This window comes from Haliotis rubra, unplaced genomic scaffold (genome assembly GCF_003918875.1).
Source record: "Haliotis rubra isolate DU_JTF1 unplaced genomic scaffold, ASM391887v1 Scf163, whole genome shotgun sequence".
Taxonomy (NCBI): Eukaryota; Metazoa; Mollusca; class Gastropoda; order Lepetellida; family Haliotidae; genus Haliotis; species Haliotis rubra.
In genome coordinates this window covers 888,381-908,689 of record NW_025765592.1, presented here as the reverse complement: position 1 = coordinate 908,689, position 20,309 = coordinate 888,381, and the positions used below count along the sequence as shown (strand labels likewise).

Genomic DNA, 20,309 nt, shown 5'->3' with positions numbered 1-20,309 from the left:
AGTAAAATTGGTCTTTATGCTGAACAAATAACAATGTTTTGTTTATAGGTGCCTACATAAATCGGGTGGCTGCCTCCCATTCAACCCAAAGAAATGCCATCAAGTTGTGTATGCAACCTGTCAGTTACACAATTTCTGCATCAACCTCAGATTGCCAGCTCCTCCAACACTGGAAGACCTTACCCACGAAGATGGGATATCTTACCAGGGACCTCTAAATGATGGTCTCAAAGTTCGACAAGCTGTCATAAAAAACTGCCTTTCTTAATCATGGTGTCATTTGGCAGAATTATGATAAATAATAAGAATAGGTACAAGAACAGGCTGATTTTTTAATAGTTGTGCAAATGCATATTCTGTCAAAGAAACTGAATGATTGGGGACACATTGAGTTCAGATTGGCCAGTCTGGTGCAGAGAGGTGATATAGGCAAACTTCTGCTCCTCAATTTGTAGTCTCTTCTTTTGAACTTCAAGCAGGTCCTTAAGGACGTTCAGTTTCTCCCTCTCTCTCATAACAATATTATCCTTATCTGAAATATAGTTTCATATTATATAGCACAAGTTTGACACCAGGAGATATTTCCCATCCATCAGTATAGCAAATACACACAAACAAGTTCTTTAGCAAAATACAATTTCCATCTATGTATGTTTTGAAACTTCATGAATAACAGTACATACCACTTAGAGTCTTTGAAGCCATCAAGTGTGCAACTGCATCAACTGTATCAACTGCTTCAACTGCAATAAAGATACACATCATTTGATTTTGAAATGTGGACGTAGACATGAAAACATAATCACATGAATCAGAAATTCTGAGTAAAGACATTTTACTATTAAATGTATACCAACCATCTTCTCTCAATGTGAAACATGAACACATAGAGAGAGTGGACTATCAAGTCATTGAGCCATTCCAGTAAAACCTGTGATACTATGATATTGTAGATATGATGTCATATTATGTTGTGATAGATTACTTGCTATAAACTGTCATAATTCTCTCTCCACACAGAACCCTATAAATGTCTTGTCCTAAACTTAATGAGCCTTATATCCATGATGTACATGTTAATAACCTTGGGGAACATCATCTGCTGACAACAAACTCTCTGAGTAGGAAGGCAGACTGTAGGCCCCATCACGTGGCAAACCAGGCAGTACATGCAGAGTCTCAGGGGTAGCTGGAGTAGTGTCTGTAAGTAAAACATGAATTGTAATTACAATTGAGAAATGTTCATACAATCAAAAAGGAACAATCTACCAAAAGTATGGTAACTCAACTGCATTATTATTCAAATTTTTAAATCAATTTTATTTACATCGGTTTCTTTACATTTTCAAATTCACCTTTATTTGTGAGACAATCTGCACTATGTGTCAAATATATTAATTAACATTTCATTTGAGATTGTTTCAGCTGTAAACAATTCCACATATAACATTTCATGAACTTACATTCAAATTCCTCACTTTCAAGGCCACCATCACAACCTTGAATAGTGCATGAAGGCAGGAATGATACAACCTGAAAATAAATTGTTAAATTACAATTCAACAGCAACTGCATACACTGTAAACAATATGCCCAGATGTATTTCATATATCTTGATAAAGACACTCGTGAAATTCATGATTCAGAAAGGACTGTAGGCTCACCAGCTGTTCCATTTCTGTCAGGCTTGATGGTGGAGGCCCCCCCACCAGTTTTGGTTGCCTCCTTCCTCCTTTCTGGCGGCGGTGGGGTAGCCTACTGGTTAAAAGCGTTGGCTCGTCACGCCGAAGACCCGGGTTCGAATCCCCACATGGGTACAATGTGTGAAGCCCATTTCTGGTGTCCCCTGCCATGATGTTGCTGGAATATTGCTAAAAGCGGCGTAAAACCAAACTCAGTCAGTCAGTCAGTCAGTGAGTTATGTCCCCTGAGAGAACGGTCGTGCGAAACATCGGTTCGAGCATTCCATGTTTATAAGTAATATTTTATTATTAAAATAGTTTTTAATGATGTTAGTTCCTTATTTTAGCGGCAAGCCAACGGCCTTAAGTTACCGCTCTTCATGTTAATTAGAGTTATCTCCCTTGACCTAATTCTTGTCGTCCTAGCGGTTGAAATGGCGGCATGCTTGATCTATCGTGACGAAAAATCAGTCAATTGGTAAGGAAAAAACATAATGGCAGAAAGTATACAGGAGGTAAAACCCAAGCGCAAGACCGCTGGTAACCGGATGCAAGACGTGATGGAAGCTTTGAAAAGTCCAGTATCGAAGAAACAAGGAAGATCAAGCCTTACACGAGTGTCCCCTGTGTCCTTGTCGACAGACGCCATGACAGCTCCGGCTGGCGTGGAGAAAAATGACTTTGATTCTGAATATAGACGATTAAGTGAAGAGTTACATCAACTGAGGTTAGAAGACAAGAAAGCCGAACTCAGAAGAGAAATTGACACATTAAAGGTGAAACTGACTCGTGAACAGGACGATCACGTGAACAGAGAGGTCAACCAAAGTGAAGGTCAAAGACGTCAAGATGGCGGCGCCAATGGTAATAAACATTTAGACTACACAAATTTTCTATGGGTAAATTCACTGGATACGGCAAGACAAACAGTCGATCTAGGGGGAGCTGTTAGCATCGATGTAGGGAAAAAATCTACAAACCTATCTAAGATATCATTGGACATGTGGATGTATGCAAATTTAGGATTATTGCGTGACCAGGTCCAGAAAGGTGCATTCGACAATGACAAGGACTGTAGGCTTTACTAACCTATCTGCAACTTTGGTTGACCTCTCTGTTCACGTGATCGTCCTGTTCACGAGTCAGTTTCACCTTTAATGTGTCAATTTCTCTTCTGAGTTCGGCTTTCTTGTCTTCTAACCTCAGTTGATGTAACTCTTCACTTAATCGTCTATATTCAGAATCAAAGTCATTTTTCTCCACGCCAGCCGGAGCTGTCATGGCGTCTGTCGACAAGGACACAGGGGACACTCGTGTAAGGCTTGATCTTCCTTGTTTCTTCGATACTGGACTTTTCAAAGCTTCCATCACGTCTTGCATCCGGTTACCAGCGGTCTTGCGCATCATAGAAATAAGTAAGTTCTGTGTCCCCCTTAAACCGCCAGGCCAAACCAGTGTATTGATTGGATGTCATTGCTTATGATTAGTACGTTTTGCATCATAGAAATAAGTAAGTTCTGTGTCCCCCTTAAACCGCCAGGCCAAACCAGTGTATTGATTGGATGTCATGGCTTATGATTAGTACGTTCGACCCGGAATATATATCTCTTTCTGCAACGAAATTTAATAAACCACTGAATCTGAGAATATGGGTATCTCGATCGAACTCTGGAGATCTAGAATTGGGACTTTTTATCACCGACCCAAGCTCAGTTCCCGCCGAAGTGACAGCCATGACAGTGACCACTACACACCGACCAGCCGATGGTCACCCGGGATGGACACAAGCTACCGGATTGTTAGTGTGACGTTTGTGATCTTCTGTATTGTCATGGTAGGCTGTACACTCACACAGCTCTATCGGGATATTGAGATTAACTTTCACAATGGATGTTCATGGAGGATTTCACATCTCGCATCTAACGACGAAAAGGTAAACACTACTCTTACTCTGATATACCGAAGTGCTCTTCTCATACTATCTGGTGACATCGAACTTAACCCAGGACCTGTTGATAATGTTGTTTCATTTCGTGAAGAAATACTATCAGCATTTAAAACGATGAAACAGGATATCACCTCGGAAATCAGAGACCTGAAGGTAGATATGGGGAAGATGAGTAACACGCTAGATAACATAAGCTCTGAGCTGGCAGATCTAAGATGCAGACAGGAAATTCTACGTGCTGATGTTGACGAAGTTGCAGATAGGTTAGATCGCCTAGAGATGTCTCCAAGCAACGACAATATAACCATGGTTACTGACAAAATAGACTGTATAGAGGATATGCTGGAGAAACAAGAACAATACAGTAGACGCTGCAACGTCATTCTGTATTGTCTACCTGAAAAAGCACGAGAGACAGTCTCTGTGTGTAAGAAATATGTATGTGACACTTTGAATGGACATAACACAGACGGTGATAATGATATCACTAGCGACTGTATCGTTGCCGCACACAGGTTAAAGGGGAAGCCAGGCCAGCCAAGACCCATGATAGTCAAATTTCTCTACCCAGAGGATAAAGTGTGGGCCTTAAAACTGAGAGACAGACTTAAAGATGACAGATACGGGATTTCCTCAGTCATCACGAAAAACCAACGACGGAAGCTCAACGATTTGAAAGCTGAGAACAAACTTGGCTATTTCAAAAATGGTAAACTGTTTGTGACCGAGAGGCAGAATACAGATACCACCCCCACTCAGCCAGATGCGTCGTCTGCTACCATGCCCGACCCCGAGCCCCCTACATCAAGCAACAAGAAGCCTGGACCCAATCTACGCTCTAGAGACAAGCGAGAGAGGAGGAGATAGGGGTGTGGCCAGGGCCCAGATGTTAGTGTCCATACCATCAATAATCACTCATTTTTGTTATGTCAATGGACTCACTTCTAAATCATCGGATGCTGACTTTGTGAGCTATGCTGAAACATTCGATGTAATTGGCATGTGTGAGACGTGGAATACCAAAGAAGACCATGATATGTTCTCGGATGAGTTCATGTGCTACAGTCTAGATGCAGTTCGAATCTCTGCTCATGGCAGATCATCAGGGGGAATATTAATGCTTGTAAAGAAGCCATTAGTACAGTACGTTAAAATGTCTAAGATTACTCCAAATTGTGTATTCCTGCTGTTCGACAAAGTGTTTTTTAATTCAGAAAAAGATGGGGTTTTTTTGTTCTGTATATATTCACCCTGAGACATCGCCATGGTACGCTCATAATAACGTACATTGTGGTATATCCTTGCTACAAGACTCACTAACTGATCTTCTACAAGAGCTGGGTAACATCTCACTTCTGATTGGTGGTGACTTCAATGCAAGAACGGGCACTAACCCGGACTATGTAGAGGACGATATAATATCTACTCTAAAGATGGACTATTGCGAATTCTTACACGATAATATTCAACATAGACGGTACTCATGTGACAATTTTGTTTCAAACTATGGTAAAAAATTATTAGAATTATGCGCAAGTTTGAATATCTCAATTTTTAACGGCAGAACTGGAAATGATAAATTAATTGGCGATTCCACGTATATCTCATCAAACGGAACAAGTGTGATAGACTATGTTATCGGAACGAGTGACTTGTTTTTGCAGCGGATTCGATATCGGATGTAGACCAGAGTCTCCACATCTGCCAATCACTTGTGCATTTCAGTCACGTGGTGACATTGACAACCACAAGGAAGCACGTGCACTCGATTCACACTCTGGACAGAACTTCAGGTACAAGTGGACTGATGACTGTGTAAACGAATTCTGTGCTAATCTGCTTTCACCTGATGTAACAAAGACTCTAGACGATTGTGCTTGCCAAGCTATCTATGATGTAAATCAATCAGTTGAATCGTTTACTAATGCCTTACTCAAGGCTGCTGACTTTACAAAGAAACGCTGCAACAACTATACTAAATCTAACCAGCCATGGTTTGATTACGAATGTAATTTCCTTAGATTAGAAACCCAAAGATTGTTAAAAATATTCAGAAGGGTTAAATCTGACATATCCCGACAGTCGTATGTTGATTGCAGAAACAAGTACAATGCTACTTTACGAAACAAGAAAAGACTCTACAATATGTCAATAAAGGACAAATTACTACAGAATATCTATAATGCAAAAATATTCTGGAATACGCTTAAAACATATACAGCCCCCAGAGCGAAAATGAGCAATGTTGATATTCATGTATGGTTTTCCTATTTTAAGAACTTGTATCAAGACAAAAGCACTGTGTCTGATCATGCCGAGCCCCATATTAGTGAATGTGATTTTGATTATGACGTTGATGACATAACATGTACTATATTAGATTCACCCATTACTAGGGACGAAATATCTGAGGCTATTCTTAAGCTTAAATCTTCAAAGTAGCCTGGTGAAGATAATTTACTGCCATCCATTTTAAGCATTCAATGGATATTTTATTACCGTATATGTAGCTATTGTTCAATATAATGTTCGAGTCCTCCACTTTTCCAGACAGCTGGAGTACAGCAATTATTGTTCCTTTATTTAAGAAGGGTGATCGTAATGATCCAAATAATTACAGGGGAATATCCCTTCTTAGTACTTTCAGTAAAATATATACATCTGTACTTAACAATAGAATAACATTTTGGGCAAATACATACGAAAAGGTTATGGAATCACAAGCAAGGTTTCGGGAAGGTTATAGTACAATTGATAATATTTTTATTCTACAATCTGTTATCCAACGTTATCTATGTAAGAAAAAGGGGAAGTTCTATGCTATATTTGTCGATTTCAAAAAGGCTTTTGATTTTGTTAACAGGGATAAACTATGGGCCATTCTCAAATATAGAGGCGTTTCACCTAAGATGCTTAAAGCCTTAACTTCTATCTATAAGTGTGTTAAGGGACAGGTGCGTGATATTTCTCTCTCTCAGTTGTTTAATTGCCCACAGGGTTTGCGACAAGGGTGTGTTTTAAGCCCGCTATTGTTCTTATTCTTTATCAATGAATTAGCTCTAGAAATTGAATCCACATGTTACCCAGGTGTACAGCTTCACCCTGATGTTGTACAAATGTTCCTACTACTTTTTGCCGATGATATTGTACTTTTTGCAGACTCTGTATTTGGTTTACAAAAACGTATAAATATTTTAGAAAGTTTCTGTAAAAGTCATCAATTAACTGTTAACTTGGAAAAAAACAAGATTGTTGTATTTAAAAATGGTTGTAAATTATCAAAATATGAAAAATGGCATTTCAATGGAATTCTTTTGGAAACTGTTCCATCTTACAAATATTTGGGTATTCTATTTGCACGTTCTCTATCTTGGTCTCCCCATGTGAATAACGCTGCTTTGCAAGCTAAGACAATGGCATACGGAATTCTAAAATCTCTTTATACGTTTAATCCACTTCCTTATGATTTATTTTTTTAGATATTTGATACAAAAATTAATCCAATTCTTTTATATGGAGCTGAAATATGGGGAGTTGATAACTTTAAAGAAGTCGAAGTTGTACATATGTTTTGTTGTAAACGTTTTTTAAATGTCAAACGGTCGACTTCGAACCATGTAGTTAGGGGAGAATGTGGCCGTTATCCAATGTATGTATGTTTATATAAATTTTTTGTTAAATATTGGTGTAAAATATGCAAAATGCCCGATTCCAGATTTGTAAAGAAATGTTATAACATGTTAGTTTTAGACTCTGTAAATGGTAAAACAAACTGGGCATCAAAAATTAAGAATATTCTTTACTCTTTTGGATTTGGCTTTATGTGGGAACAGCAGCAAAATTTATGTAATATCGATAAATTCATATCAGAATTTGTTTTTAGATTAAGAGCAAGTTATGAACAAGAATGGCACACATCGCTTTTAGTCCTAAATTTTCACTTTATTCTTGTTTTAAAATCTCATTTGATGTTGAATTTTACATAAAAGACTTATCAATTTCAAAATTCCGATCGGCCCTTGCTAAATTCAGATGTTCTTCACACCGCCTCCAAATTGAAACCGGTCGCTATATGAATCAACCCAGATCAAATAGATTATGTTTTGTATGTAAAGATAACTTTATTGAAAATGAATTCCATTTTATTTTGGTATGTAAATGTTATCAAAATCTGAGATGTTTGTATTTACCACATAACTTTTATTCGAATCCCACTATTCATAAGTTCAATATGCTCATGTCAACTGGCAATCCATATACTGTAAGAAACCTAGCTATTTATATACACAATGCAATGAAACTTAGAGATTCACTTCTTTGTCAATAATATCATACTTCCTTTTGTATACTTTGTTAATTAACTTATTGTCTTCTAAACTATATATGCACATATGTACCGCTCTGAAATCCTGAAGTGTAGCCTGGGCCTATGTCCTCCACTACAAAGAAAAAAAAATAAAGATTCAGTCAGTCCTCCTTTCTGCCTCCTTTTGCCTTGTTTGACTCCTAATGAAACAAAAAAGTATAAATGTATATATACTGTCAGGACAAACATGATATATCCCATGCATGTAGAATTTATTTAATACAAAATATTATGTTCAAAATATTGATGTATTTCAGCACTTACTTGTAGTCCATCCACTTCTTTTGACATCTTTGGTAAGTCTCTTGACCCCACTGTTTGCACTAATTCTGTAACAAATGTCAATGAACATTTATTAAAAAGTCAGAACGACAAGCGTTAATCTTGGTGTTTAACTCCGAATCAGAAATAATACATCGAGGAATTACATCGTCTAAAAGACGGATAGAATGCTGTCCCTTTCTGCGAGTCAAAAATGGCTTCCAGTGTGACTGCAGCGTTAGCTCCTGACTATAATATCTTTTCCATGGACCTAATTCCTACAGACTAGTTTCTGAATTACGACCGTGGGTAAGACAGGTTGGTGAGACAGGCCATAGATACATACTTATAGTCACCGCCTCTAATGCTTTCAGCCTAGTTCGGTACTCAAAGCTAAACATCGATGTTTTACGTGATCAGTATTTACATACTTCAACTCAAGTTGATACACCAGATATGACTCACGCAAATTCATAGATTCACTCATCTCTGTGAAATGTCATCCCATGCCTTTTTCTTCATGATGTTTGTTACATTGTTCGTGAATGCCGAAAATAGTAAGTTTTTTTTTGCCTCGACAAATTCCACGAGAAGACTCACCCCTGTGTGGGTCCAGTTTTTGTTTCTCTGGCGCTTGATGGTGGCTGACGATTGACTGGAATTCATGTCGGTGTGTTGGTGACCAAGTGCAGGGATTCCCTTGAAGTAATGATGTCATTGGGAACCCCCCCTATATTCGTCGCCTCCTCAGCAGGAGAGTGACGATCTTTATTTATGACAATGCTCGTAAGATAATGAATTTACGAATGGATTAAGAACGCTTTGTGGATCGGTCGTAAAAATTAGTAAAACTTTCTTATTTTCGATCGTAAACTCTTACGAATAATGTAGGCTACGAACGCTTTGTGGATCGGGCCCCTGGTCTATTTATGCACAGTTTCTGCGTGTGGTACCAGCAGGGATGTTTCGTCAAGTAGCTAGCATCACTTTACCCAGATTCTATGGGTTGGGACTCGCCTGGTTAATTGACGTCCGTGTTGTCCGTTTTTTTGTCACTATTGCATTGTGGGTAGCCTTTGCAATGACAGACTACTGTTTTTGTTTACCGGAGACTTTTGATGATACAGTGACTATGAAGAGCCCTGTCAGACTAGTCTTGGTCCCACGAAGCGGATACCTATCCCAGCCTTTTATTGCCAGTAATGATGAAAGGTGACATTCCCGGTAGGAGTGATTATGTCAAGTTTCGTCAGTCATCCGAGAGAAACAGTTTACCGAGGGTGTCAGACAGAATCGCCCGAGAACGCTTTCACTTGGCTAGGGTTACTCGGTTTTTAGCTTAAGCCCTCAGTTCAGAGGTCACTGCAGCTATGTCCGGACTGTCTGCAAGCATCGATTTTACTACCTTCGTTTCCCTTACGGACGTTCCTGGGGTCACTGGTCTTCTTACCTCCGCCATTCCATCAACCTTACGAATGTTCCGGTAGACTGACGATCCCATGCCTCGCATCTACTAGCTTTTCACTCCATCTGGTGAACCAACACTTCATTTGGCAAACCATACGTTCCTGTGATCACTGATTATATACATCACAATGTGTTCAATGTGAACGTTCCTGTAGATTGACTGACAATCTCCATGCCACGAACCTACTACATTCAGCACTTCTTAAGTACTATCATGCTGACTTGACTAATCGAATGTATCCTATCTCAGGAGAGATTCCTTCTTCAGTGGCAGTAGTTGCTAGGCCTTCTGATATCAGCTCAAGCCCCAATGTACAGAAGCCATCTCCTACTTCGGCCGATACAGCGATTTCTACACCCATATCTCGAGGCCGTCAACTGAACCGGAAGGAATTGAGTCGCCTTCCAGAACTGCTTCGTCCAGTCCTTCAGTGGTGGCTCGACGAACTGAATGTCTGCGCTGGAGTTTCTATTGTACCCCTAGCGCTTTTTCGCAACCCAAGATTCTTCGTCAGGTACAAGACCTCTTTCTGTTGACATCAGCTCAAGTTGTGACTCTGAGGGGATAGCTTCAACTAGGGTCTCTCCAATATTTTCTGTGTCCGCACATCAGGATCGGCGACCCTCGCGCATTGATCTTTCTTTCTCCAGTGTTCCATCCCCATCTCAAGTGGTGGTTGGACGTGTTGAATGTTTGCGGCAAAGTCTCTTTATAGCCGTTTGCTCCAGTACATCACCTGTACGTAGACGCCTTTCTACACGGGTAGGGAGCTCAATTTCTCGATCAGCAGGTGGCAGGGCTGCGGTTTTCCGCAGACTGTGCATGTCACATCAATGTTTTGGAGCTCAGGGCAGTGATTCTTGTGATCACTCACTGGCAACACCTGTTACAATCAACCTTGCTTTTGATTCGATCGGACTATGCAGCAGTCGTGTGGCACATTAATCAAATGGGATCCACGGGGTCTCCTCAGCGTCTTCAGTGGACACAACAGTTTTTCCACTTAGTGGACTCTCTCAACATCACGGTCGAGGCCTATCACATCCCAAGGGTGAAGTACGTCATTGCAGATTCTTTGTCCCGTCCGGTTCGACCATATCTGATGGAGTGGAAACTGCATCCGCATGTTCCAGACTTTGTGCCTTCCGATGTTTAATCTGACAGTGGATCTGTTTGCTACCATCTTCCATCACCAGCTTCCAATATTTGTGTCCCCGATCCCGGATCCTTTGGCCTGGGAACAGCCCGCTCTAGCGATGACTTGAACGTGTATGAGTTTTCACCAGTGGCGCTCCTTCCACGCATACTGCTCAAGTTATGCACGACGCAGCGGATGACACTGTTTGGGTTGCACCTTTTTGGGCTGTCAGAAGATTGTTCTTAGACCTGCAAGACTTCGCTGACCTATTCCAGTACCACTTCCCGATCACGCCGATCTTCTGGTTTATCTTCACTCCGATCAGCTGCATTGGTCTCCGCTCACACTTAATCTTCATGCCTGGTGCATTTACATGAATCGCTAACTGCAAAGGGATATTCCAAGCGAGTCGCCGAACTTCTACCAGGCCACTCTGTGATGACTATGGAAGAGTTTTGAAGCGTACTGCAAGACGATTGGTATCATATCTCCCACTACAGCATCGCCTCAGATGGTCGCGGAGTACATCCAGCATCCTAGAACTTCCAAGGAATTGAAGGGTTCTTCCTTGTCTACATACCTGGCCATGCATAACACAGTTATTGCACCGGCTACGGGTGCGAAGGTGTCAACTGTCCCTGATCTCCAGTCTCTCCTCAGATCTTACAAAGTTGCTGATCAATCCCGGAAGTTCCGGCCACCAGCCTGGGACCTTTCCGTGGTTTCTAATTATCTCACGTCAGAGGAGTATGAAGGATTTTCAAGCATGTCACGTTTAAGACTTTCTTCCTCCTGGCTCTTGCAACTGTTGCCTGCATCTCCGAGCTTCCCACACTGGATGTCACCTGGTTGCGCTTCGAGAGGACCAGACATGCCAAAGCCTTCCCTGGTTTGAGGTGGGATATCGTCGCTGAAACCAGCTGCCTGGACAGCCAGCCAGACTATTCGCCTTCCCGCCACTGTCTAACATTCCGGGCCCTGACGACACTGAGGATCTCTCCCTATGTCCTGTCCGGACTTTACGGGTTTTTAGCTGCTTCCAAGGACAATCGTAGGTTACGCAAGAGACTACGGCCAACCCTCATGAGTCAAGAGCCTTGACCTCTACAATGGCGCTACATAGAACTGTTCCCTTCAAGGCATCAAGGAGGGTTGTTTTTGGAGATTGGACATGGTCTTCGTCTTACTCTACCTCTGGGATCTGTCTGACACTGACGTGGAAGGTCTTCACCAACTGGGTCCATTTGTTCTGGCGCAGCAGTTGTTGTCGGCTTGCAAACACAGTTAAGATGCAGTTCCTACCTTCGTGTAGGTTTTGCATTCTCTATATCATGAAAGATATCGGTCCTATCTTTCTTATTGGTATGGATTATATTTGGGCATAGACCACTTTACCTAGGGGACTAGGGCGTGTTTGCACTGTCATAGATATGACTCGATAGACTGAGAGGCCAGTCTTGTGCTACATGAAGAGGTGGTCGACACTCTGCTTACTGACCTCTACTCTCTGAGCAATTATTTTTATATGTTTAAAAATTTGGAAATTTTACTATAAATTGTATATTGATATACTTATCCTATATACGCGATGGATACCCACCCGACCTGCCCCACATCACAGATTACTGGACGCTCCAAGACGAGAATGACAGGCACAGAGCGTCACGTGATCATCTGAGCGATTTGCACCCTTATTGAGATGATTGACAGGTACTGCTATCGGAGTGGGGGCAGAGGTCAGGTGGTCAGGGGCCAGGAATTTTGTATTCAACTTATCCTACAGCACATGGTCAGACCGTCCCATTCTTCTCAAATACATTGTTCCATATCTTTAGTAAAGTGTACATCCTGTAAACAATATCTGTGCTCATTTTCATTTCAGGAAGGTAAACAATTGTCAACGTTTATTATCCCCCCGGGATGTAATGTGGGGGATATAGTCGACGCCTTGTTTGTCCTTCCGTCTGTCCGTCCGTCTGTAATGATTTTGTTTCTGGAGCACAACTCGACCGTTAAATATCTTTCAACAAGACATGGCAGATATATGAAACAGAGCCTTAAGTGGTGCCTTTTGCTATTTGCAGATTTTTGGCATTTAGTTTTTGATGATTTCCACGGAAACGATTTGGACTGAGTCTACAAAAATCAAGTTGGACTGTCAGATGATTTGTTTTTTGTAATCTCCTTCAGATGAGTTTTCACTCGTTGTTTGGAAGGAGAAGCAGGGGCTTAAAGATCCAACATTGATTAGTTTAGCTGAAAAGTTACTCGAATTTGTGTTAGACTCTAGAGCGAAGACTTTTGTAAAACAGTATGAAAGTTGATTTATGAATTTTAAGGATTGGTGTTAACAATTTGGTATCGGTCATGTCGGCTTCTGAATTTCTTATAGCATTTTACGTGTTATCTCTGAAGCAGAATGGTAAGAATCCTGCATCTATTCAGCAGTCGATTTATGCCATAGGCTGGGCACATAATTTAGCAGGCTTACAAAATCCATGTCAGTCAAAATTCTATTTTATTTTGACAAGTAAAGGAGGCCACACCCCATCTGTGTATAGACTCAGTGTGTCGAAAAAAATGTGAATTTAGAGTTTGAATGTTTGTGATCTCCTGTTACCTGTAATAAATGATTGATGAACAAGATTTGTATTATGTTTTTCTTTGCCCGCTCTCTTAGTTCTTGAGGCTGACGTAAACGTACCCAAATATAAAATTGTGTGATTATTTGCAAATATTTTATGTTCAGTTGAGTTTACGAATTAGAACATAAATATATTTACTACCAAGTGGTTGTGTATTGGGGTTCGAGATTATTCAGTACAGATGAATGTGAGCCTGTGTACTAGGACACTGGACCTCCTATGTACATTGTCACTGGACTTCCATGTACTAGGACACTGGACCTCCCATGTACATTGTCACTAGACTTCGATGTACTAGGACACTGGACCTCCTATGTACATTGTCACTAGACTTCCATTTACTAAGACACTGGACCTTGTTCTCGTCACTATATGGCTGGAATAATGCTGATGTGACGTAAAGCCCAACTCAACTCAACTCACTGGACCTCCCATGTACATTGTCACTGGACCTCCCATGTACTAGGACACTGGACCTCCCATGTACTAGCACACTGGACCGCCCATGTACTAGGACACTGGACCTCCCATGTTCTTGGTCACTGGACCTCCCATTTACTGGTCACTGGACCTCCTATGTACTAGGACACTGGACCTCACATGTACTAGGACACTGGACCTTACATGTACATTGTCACTGGACTTCCCATGTACTAGGACACTGGACCTCCCATGTACTAGGACACTGGACCTCCCATGTACTAGGTCACTGGACCTCCCATGTACTAGGACACTGGACCTCCCATGTTCTTGGTCACTGGACCTCCCATTTACTGGTCACTGGACCCCCCATGTACTAGAACACTGGACCTCACATGTACTATGACACTGGACCTCCAATGTACATTGTCACTGGACTTCCATGTACTAGGACACTGAACCTCCTATATGTACATTGTCACTAGACTTCCATGTACTGGGACACTGGACCCCCTATGTACATTGTCACTAGACTTCCATGTACTAGGTCACTGGACCTCCAATGTACATTGTCACTGGACTTCCATGTACTGGGACACTGGACCTCCTATGTACATTGTCACTAGACTTCCATGTACTAGGTCACTGGACCTCCCATGTACTAGGACACTGGACCTCCCATGTTCTTGGTCACTGGACCTCCCATTTACTGGTCACTGGACCCCCCATGTACTAGAACACTGGACTTCCATGTACTGGACACAGGACACTGGACCTCCTATGTACATTGTCACTGGACTTCCATGTACTGGGACACTGGACCTCCTATGTACATTGTCTCTAGACTTCCATGTACTGGGACACTGGACCTCCTATGTACATTGTCACTGGACTTCCATGTACTGGGACACTGGACCTCCTATGTACATTGTCACTGGACTTCCATGTACTGGGACACTGGACCTCCTATGTACATTGTCACTGGACTTCCATGTACTGGGACACTGGACCTCCTATGTACATTGTCTCTAGACTTCCATGTACTGGGACACTGGACCTCCTATGTACATTGTCACTAGACTTCCATGTACTAGGACACTGGACCCCCTATGTACATTGTCACTACACTTCCATGTACTAGGACACTGGACCCCCTATGTACATTGTCACTAGACTTCCATGTACTAGGACACTGGACTTCCCATGTACTAAGACACTGGACTTCCATGTACTAGGACACTGGACCCCCTATGTACATTGTCACTAGACTCCCATGTACTAGGACACTGGACCCCCTATGTACATTGTCACTAGACTTCCATGTACTAGGACACTGGACCCCCTATGTACATTGTCACTAGACTTCCATGTACTAGGACACTGGACCTTGTTCTTGTCACTATATGGCTGGAATAATGCTGATGTGACGTAAAGCCTAACTCAACTCAACTCACTGGACCCCCCATGTACATTGTCACTGGACCTCCCATGTACTAGGACACTGGACCTCCCATGTTCTTGGTCACTGGACCTCCCATTTACTGATCACTGGACCTCACATGTACTAGGACACTGGACCTAACATGTACTAGGACACTGGACTTCAATGTACTAGGACACTGGACCTCCCATGTACTAGGACACTGGACCTCCCATGTACTAGGACACTGGACCTCCCATGTACTAGGACACTGGACCTGCCGTGTACTAGGACACTGGACCTCCCATTTACTGGTCACTGGACCTCCTATGTACAAGGACACTGGACCTCCCATGTACTAGGTCACTGGACCTCCTTTTTACTGGTCACTGGACCTCCCATGTACATTGTCACTGGACCTCCCATGTACTAGGACACTGGACCTCCCATGTACTATGTCACTGGACGTCCCATGTACTTGGTCCCTGGACCTCCCATGTATTAGGACACTGGACCTCCCATGTACTTGGTCACTGGACCTCCCATTTACTGGTCACTGGACCTCCCATGTACTAAGACACTGGACTTCCATGTACTAGGACACTGGACCTCCCATGTACTAGGACACTGGACCTCCAATGTACTAAGACACTGGACTTCCCATGTACTAGGTCACTGGACCTCCCATGTACTAGGACACTGGACCTCCCATGTACTAGGTCACTGGACCTCCCATGTACTTGGTCACTGGACCTCCCATTTACTGGCCACTGGACCTCCCATGTACGAAGACACTGGACTTCCATGTACTAGGACACTGGACATCCCATGTACTAGGACACTGGACCTCCCCATGGACTTCCTAAGACACTGGACTTCCATGTACTAGGACACTGGACCCCCTATGTACATTGTCACTAGACTTCCATGTACTAGGACACTGGACCCCCTATGTACATTGTCACTAGACTTCCATGTACTAGGACACTGGACCCCCTATGTACATTGTCACTAGACTTCCATGTACTAGGACACTGGACCCCCTATGTACATTGTCACTAGACTTCCATGTACTAGGACACTGGACCCCCTATGTACATTGTCACTAGACTTCCATGTACTAGGACACTGGACCCCCTATGTACATTGTCACTAGACTTCCATGTACTAGGACACTGGACCTTGTTCTTGTCACTATATGGCTGGAATAATGCTGATGTGACGTAAAGCCCAACTCAACTCAACTCACTGGACCCCCCATGTACATTGTCACTGGACCTCCCATGTACTAGGACACTGGACCTCCCATGTTCTTGGTCACTGGACCTCCCATTTACTGATCACTGGACCTCACATGTACTAGGACACTGGACCTAACATGTACTAGGACACTGGACTTCAATGTACTAGGACACTGGACCTCCCATGTACTAGGACACTGGACCTCCCATGTACTAGGACACTGGACCTCCCATGTACTAGGACACTGGACCTGCCGTGTACTAGGACACTGGACCTCCCATTTACTGGTCACTGGAACTCCTATGTACAAGGACACTGGACCTCCCATGTACTAGGTCACTGGACCTCCTTTTTACTGGTCACTGGACCTCCCATGTACATTGTCACTGGACGTCCCATGTACTTGGTCCCTGGACCTCCCATGTATTAGGACACTGGACCTCCCATGTACTTGGTCACTGGACCTCCCATTTACTGGTCACTGGACCTCCCATGTACTAAGACACTGGACTTCCATGTACTAGGACACTGGACCTCCCATGTACTAGGACACTGGACCTCCCATGTACTAAGACACTGGACTTCCATGTACTAGGTCACTGGACCTCCCATGTACTAGGACACTGGACCTCCCATGTACTAGGTCACTGGACCTCCCATGTACTTGGTCACTGGACCTCCCATTTACTGGCCACTGGACCTCCCATGTACGAAGACACTGGACTTCCATGTACTAAGACACTGGACATCCCATGTACTAGGACACTGGACCTCCCATGCACTAAGACACTGGACTTCCATGTACTAGGACACTGGACCCCCTATGTACATTGTCATTAGACTTCCATGTACTAGGACACTGGACCCCCTATGTACATTGTCACTAGACTTCCATGTACTAGGACACTGGACCCCCTATGTACATTGTCACTAGACTTCCATGTACTAGGACACTGGACCCCCTATGTACATTGTCACTAGACTTCCATGTACTGGGACACTGGACCCCCTATGTACATTGTCACTAGACTTCCATGTACTAGGACACTGGACCCCCCATGTACATTGTCACTGGACTTCCATGTACTAGGACACTGGACCTTGTTCTTGTCACTATATGGCTGGAATAATGCTGATGTGACGTAAAGCCCAACTCAACTCAACTCACTGGACCCCCCATGTACATTGTCACTGGACCTCCCATGTACTAGGACACTGGACCTCCCATGTTCTTGGTCACTGGACCTCCCATTTACTGATCACTGGACCTCACATGTACTAGGACACTGGACCTCACATGTACTAGGACACTGGACCTCCCATGTACTAGGACACTGGACCTCCCATGTACTAGGACACTGGACCTCCCATGTACTAGGACACTGGACCTCCCATGTACTAGGACACTGGACCTGCCGTGTACTAGGACACTGGACCTCCCATTTACTGGTCACTGGACCTCCTATGTACAAGGACACTGGACCTCCCATGTACTAGGTCACTGGACCTCCTTTTTACTGGTCACTGGACCTCCCATGTACATTGTCACTGGACCTCCCATGTACTAGGACACTGGACCTCCCATGTACTATGTCACTGGACGTCCCATGTACTTGGTCCCTGGACCTCCCATGTATTAGGACACTGGACCTCCCATGTACTTGGTCACTGGACCTCCCATTTACTGGTCACTGGACCTCCCATGTACTAAGACACTGGACTTCCATTTACTGGCCACTGGACCTCCCATGTACTAGGACACTGGACCTCCCATGTACTAAGACACTGGACTTCCATGTACTAGGTCACTGGACCTCCCATGTACTAGGACACTGGACCTCCCATGTACTAGGTCACTGGACCTCCCATGTACTTGGTCACTGGACCTCCCATTAACTGGCCACTGGACCTCCCATGTACGAAGACACTGGACTTCCATGTACTAGGACACTGGACATCCCATGTACTAGGACACTGGATCTCCCATGCACTAAGACACTGGACTTCCATGTACTAGGACACTGGACCCCCTATGTACATTGTCACTAGACTTCCATGTACTAGGACACTGGACCCCCTATGTACATTGTCACTAGACTTCCATGTACTAGGACACTGGACCCCCTATGTACATTGTCACTAGACTTCCATGTACTAGGACACTGGACCCCTATGTACATTGTCACTAGACTTCCATGTACTGGGACACTGGACCCCCTATGTACATTGTCACTAGACTTCCATGTACTAGGACACTGGACCCCCTTTGTACATTGTCACTAGACTTCCATGTACTAGGACACTGGACCTTGTTCTTGTCACTATATGGCTGGAATAATGCTGATGTGACGTAAAGCCCAACTCAACTCAACTCACTGGACCCCCCATGTACATTGTCACTGGACCTCCCATGTACTAGGACACTGGACCTCCCATGTTCTTGGTCACTGGACCTCCCATTTACTGATCACTGGACCTCACATGTACTAGGACACTGGACCTAACATGTACTAGGACACTGGACTTCAATGTACTAGGACACTGGACCTCCCATGTACTAGGACACTGGACCTCCCATGTACTAGGACACTGGACCTCCCATGTACTAGGACACTGGACCTGCCGTGTACTAGGACACTGGACCTCCCATTTACTGGTCACTGGACCTCCTATGTACAAGGACACTGGACCTCCCATGTACTAGGTCACTGGACCTCCTTTTTACTGGTCACTGGACCTCCCATGTACATTGTCACTGGACCTCCCATGTACTAGGACACTGGACCTCCCATGTACTATGTCACTGGACGTCCCATGTACTTGGTCCCTGGACCTCCCATGTATTAGGACACTGGACCTCCCATGTACTTGGTCACTGGACCTCCCATTTACTGGTCACTGGACCTCCCATGTACTAAGACACTGGACTTCCATGTACTAGGACACTGGACCTCCCATGTACTAGGACACTGGACCTCCCATGTACTAAGACACTGGACTTCCATGTACTAGGTCACTGGACCTCCCATGTACTAGGACACTGGACCTCCCATGTACTAGGTCACTGGACCTCCCATGTACTTGGTCACTGGACCTCCCATTTACTGGCCACTGGACCTCCCATGTACGAAGACACTGGACTTCCATGTACTAGGACACTGGACATCCCATGTACTAGGACACTGGACCTCCCATGTACTAAGACACTGGACTTCCATGTACTAGGTCACTGGACCTCCCATGTACTAGGACACTGGACCTCCCATGTACTAGGACACTGGACCTCACATGTACTAGGACACTGGACCTTACATGTACATTGTCACTGGACTTCCATGTACTAGGACACTGGACCTCCCATGTACTAGGACACTGGACCTCCCATGACTAGGACACTGGACCTCTCATGTACTAGGACACTGGACCTCCCATTTACTGGTCACTGGACCTCCCATGTACAAGGTCACTGGACCTCCCATGTACTAGGTCACTGGACCTCCCATTTACTGGTCACTGGACCTCCCATGGACATTGTCACTCGACCTCCCATGTACATTGTCACTAGACCTCCCATGTACTAGGACACTGGGCCTCCCATGTGCTAGGACACTGGACCGCCCATGTACTAGGACACTGGACCCCCCATGTACTTGGTCACTGGACCCCCCATGTATTTGGTCACTGGACCTCCCATTTACTGGTCACTGGACCTCCCATGT

General features: G+C 43.8%; 1 protein-coding gene and 2 long non-coding RNA genes across 4 annotated transcripts; all 3 read right to left on the bottom strand.

Moving 5' to 3' along the window:
* Positions 1 to 318: 318 nt before the first annotated feature.
* Positions 319 to 8,355, bottom strand: LOC124271749. 2 transcript variants are annotated; one of them, XM_046706915.1, is made up of 4 exons: positions 8,261 to 8,355; positions 1,085 to 1,201; positions 684 to 743; positions 319 to 532 (listed from the first exon to the last, which is right to left on the bottom strand). In XM_046706915.1, the coding sequence occupies exons 1-4, from the start codon at positions 8,346 to 8,348 to the stop codon at positions 360 to 362; spliced, it is 438 nt and encodes a 145-aa protein (XP_046562871.1). In that variant the 5' UTR covers positions 8,349 to 8,355; the 3' UTR covers positions 319 to 359. The 2 variants fall into 2 exon arrangements, with proteins under 2 accessions (XP_046562871.1, XP_046562869.1); XM_046706913.1 differs by lacking the exon at positions 8,261 to 8,355 and adding an exon at positions 1,464 to 1,776.
* A 5,866-nt stretch (positions 8,356 to 14,221) lies between these two features.
* On the bottom strand, positions 14,222 to 16,121 carry LOC124271747. The gene is made up of 6 exons (XR_006897119.1): positions 16,102 to 16,121; positions 15,744 to 15,910; positions 15,578 to 15,672; positions 14,704 to 14,914; positions 14,580 to 14,603; positions 14,222 to 14,389 (listed from the first exon to the last, which is right to left on the bottom strand). It is a non-coding gene; the product is annotated as an uncharacterized LOC124271747 (long non-coding RNA).
* A 2,939-nt stretch (positions 16,122 to 19,060) lies between these two features.
* Positions 19,061 to 19,704, bottom strand: LOC124271748. Its single transcript, XR_006897120.1, has 3 exons — positions 19,685 to 19,704; positions 19,234 to 19,494; positions 19,061 to 19,090 (listed from the first exon to the last, which is right to left on the bottom strand). It is a non-coding gene; the product is annotated as an uncharacterized LOC124271748 (long non-coding RNA).
* Between the last annotated feature and the right edge of the window lie 605 nt (positions 19,705 to 20,309).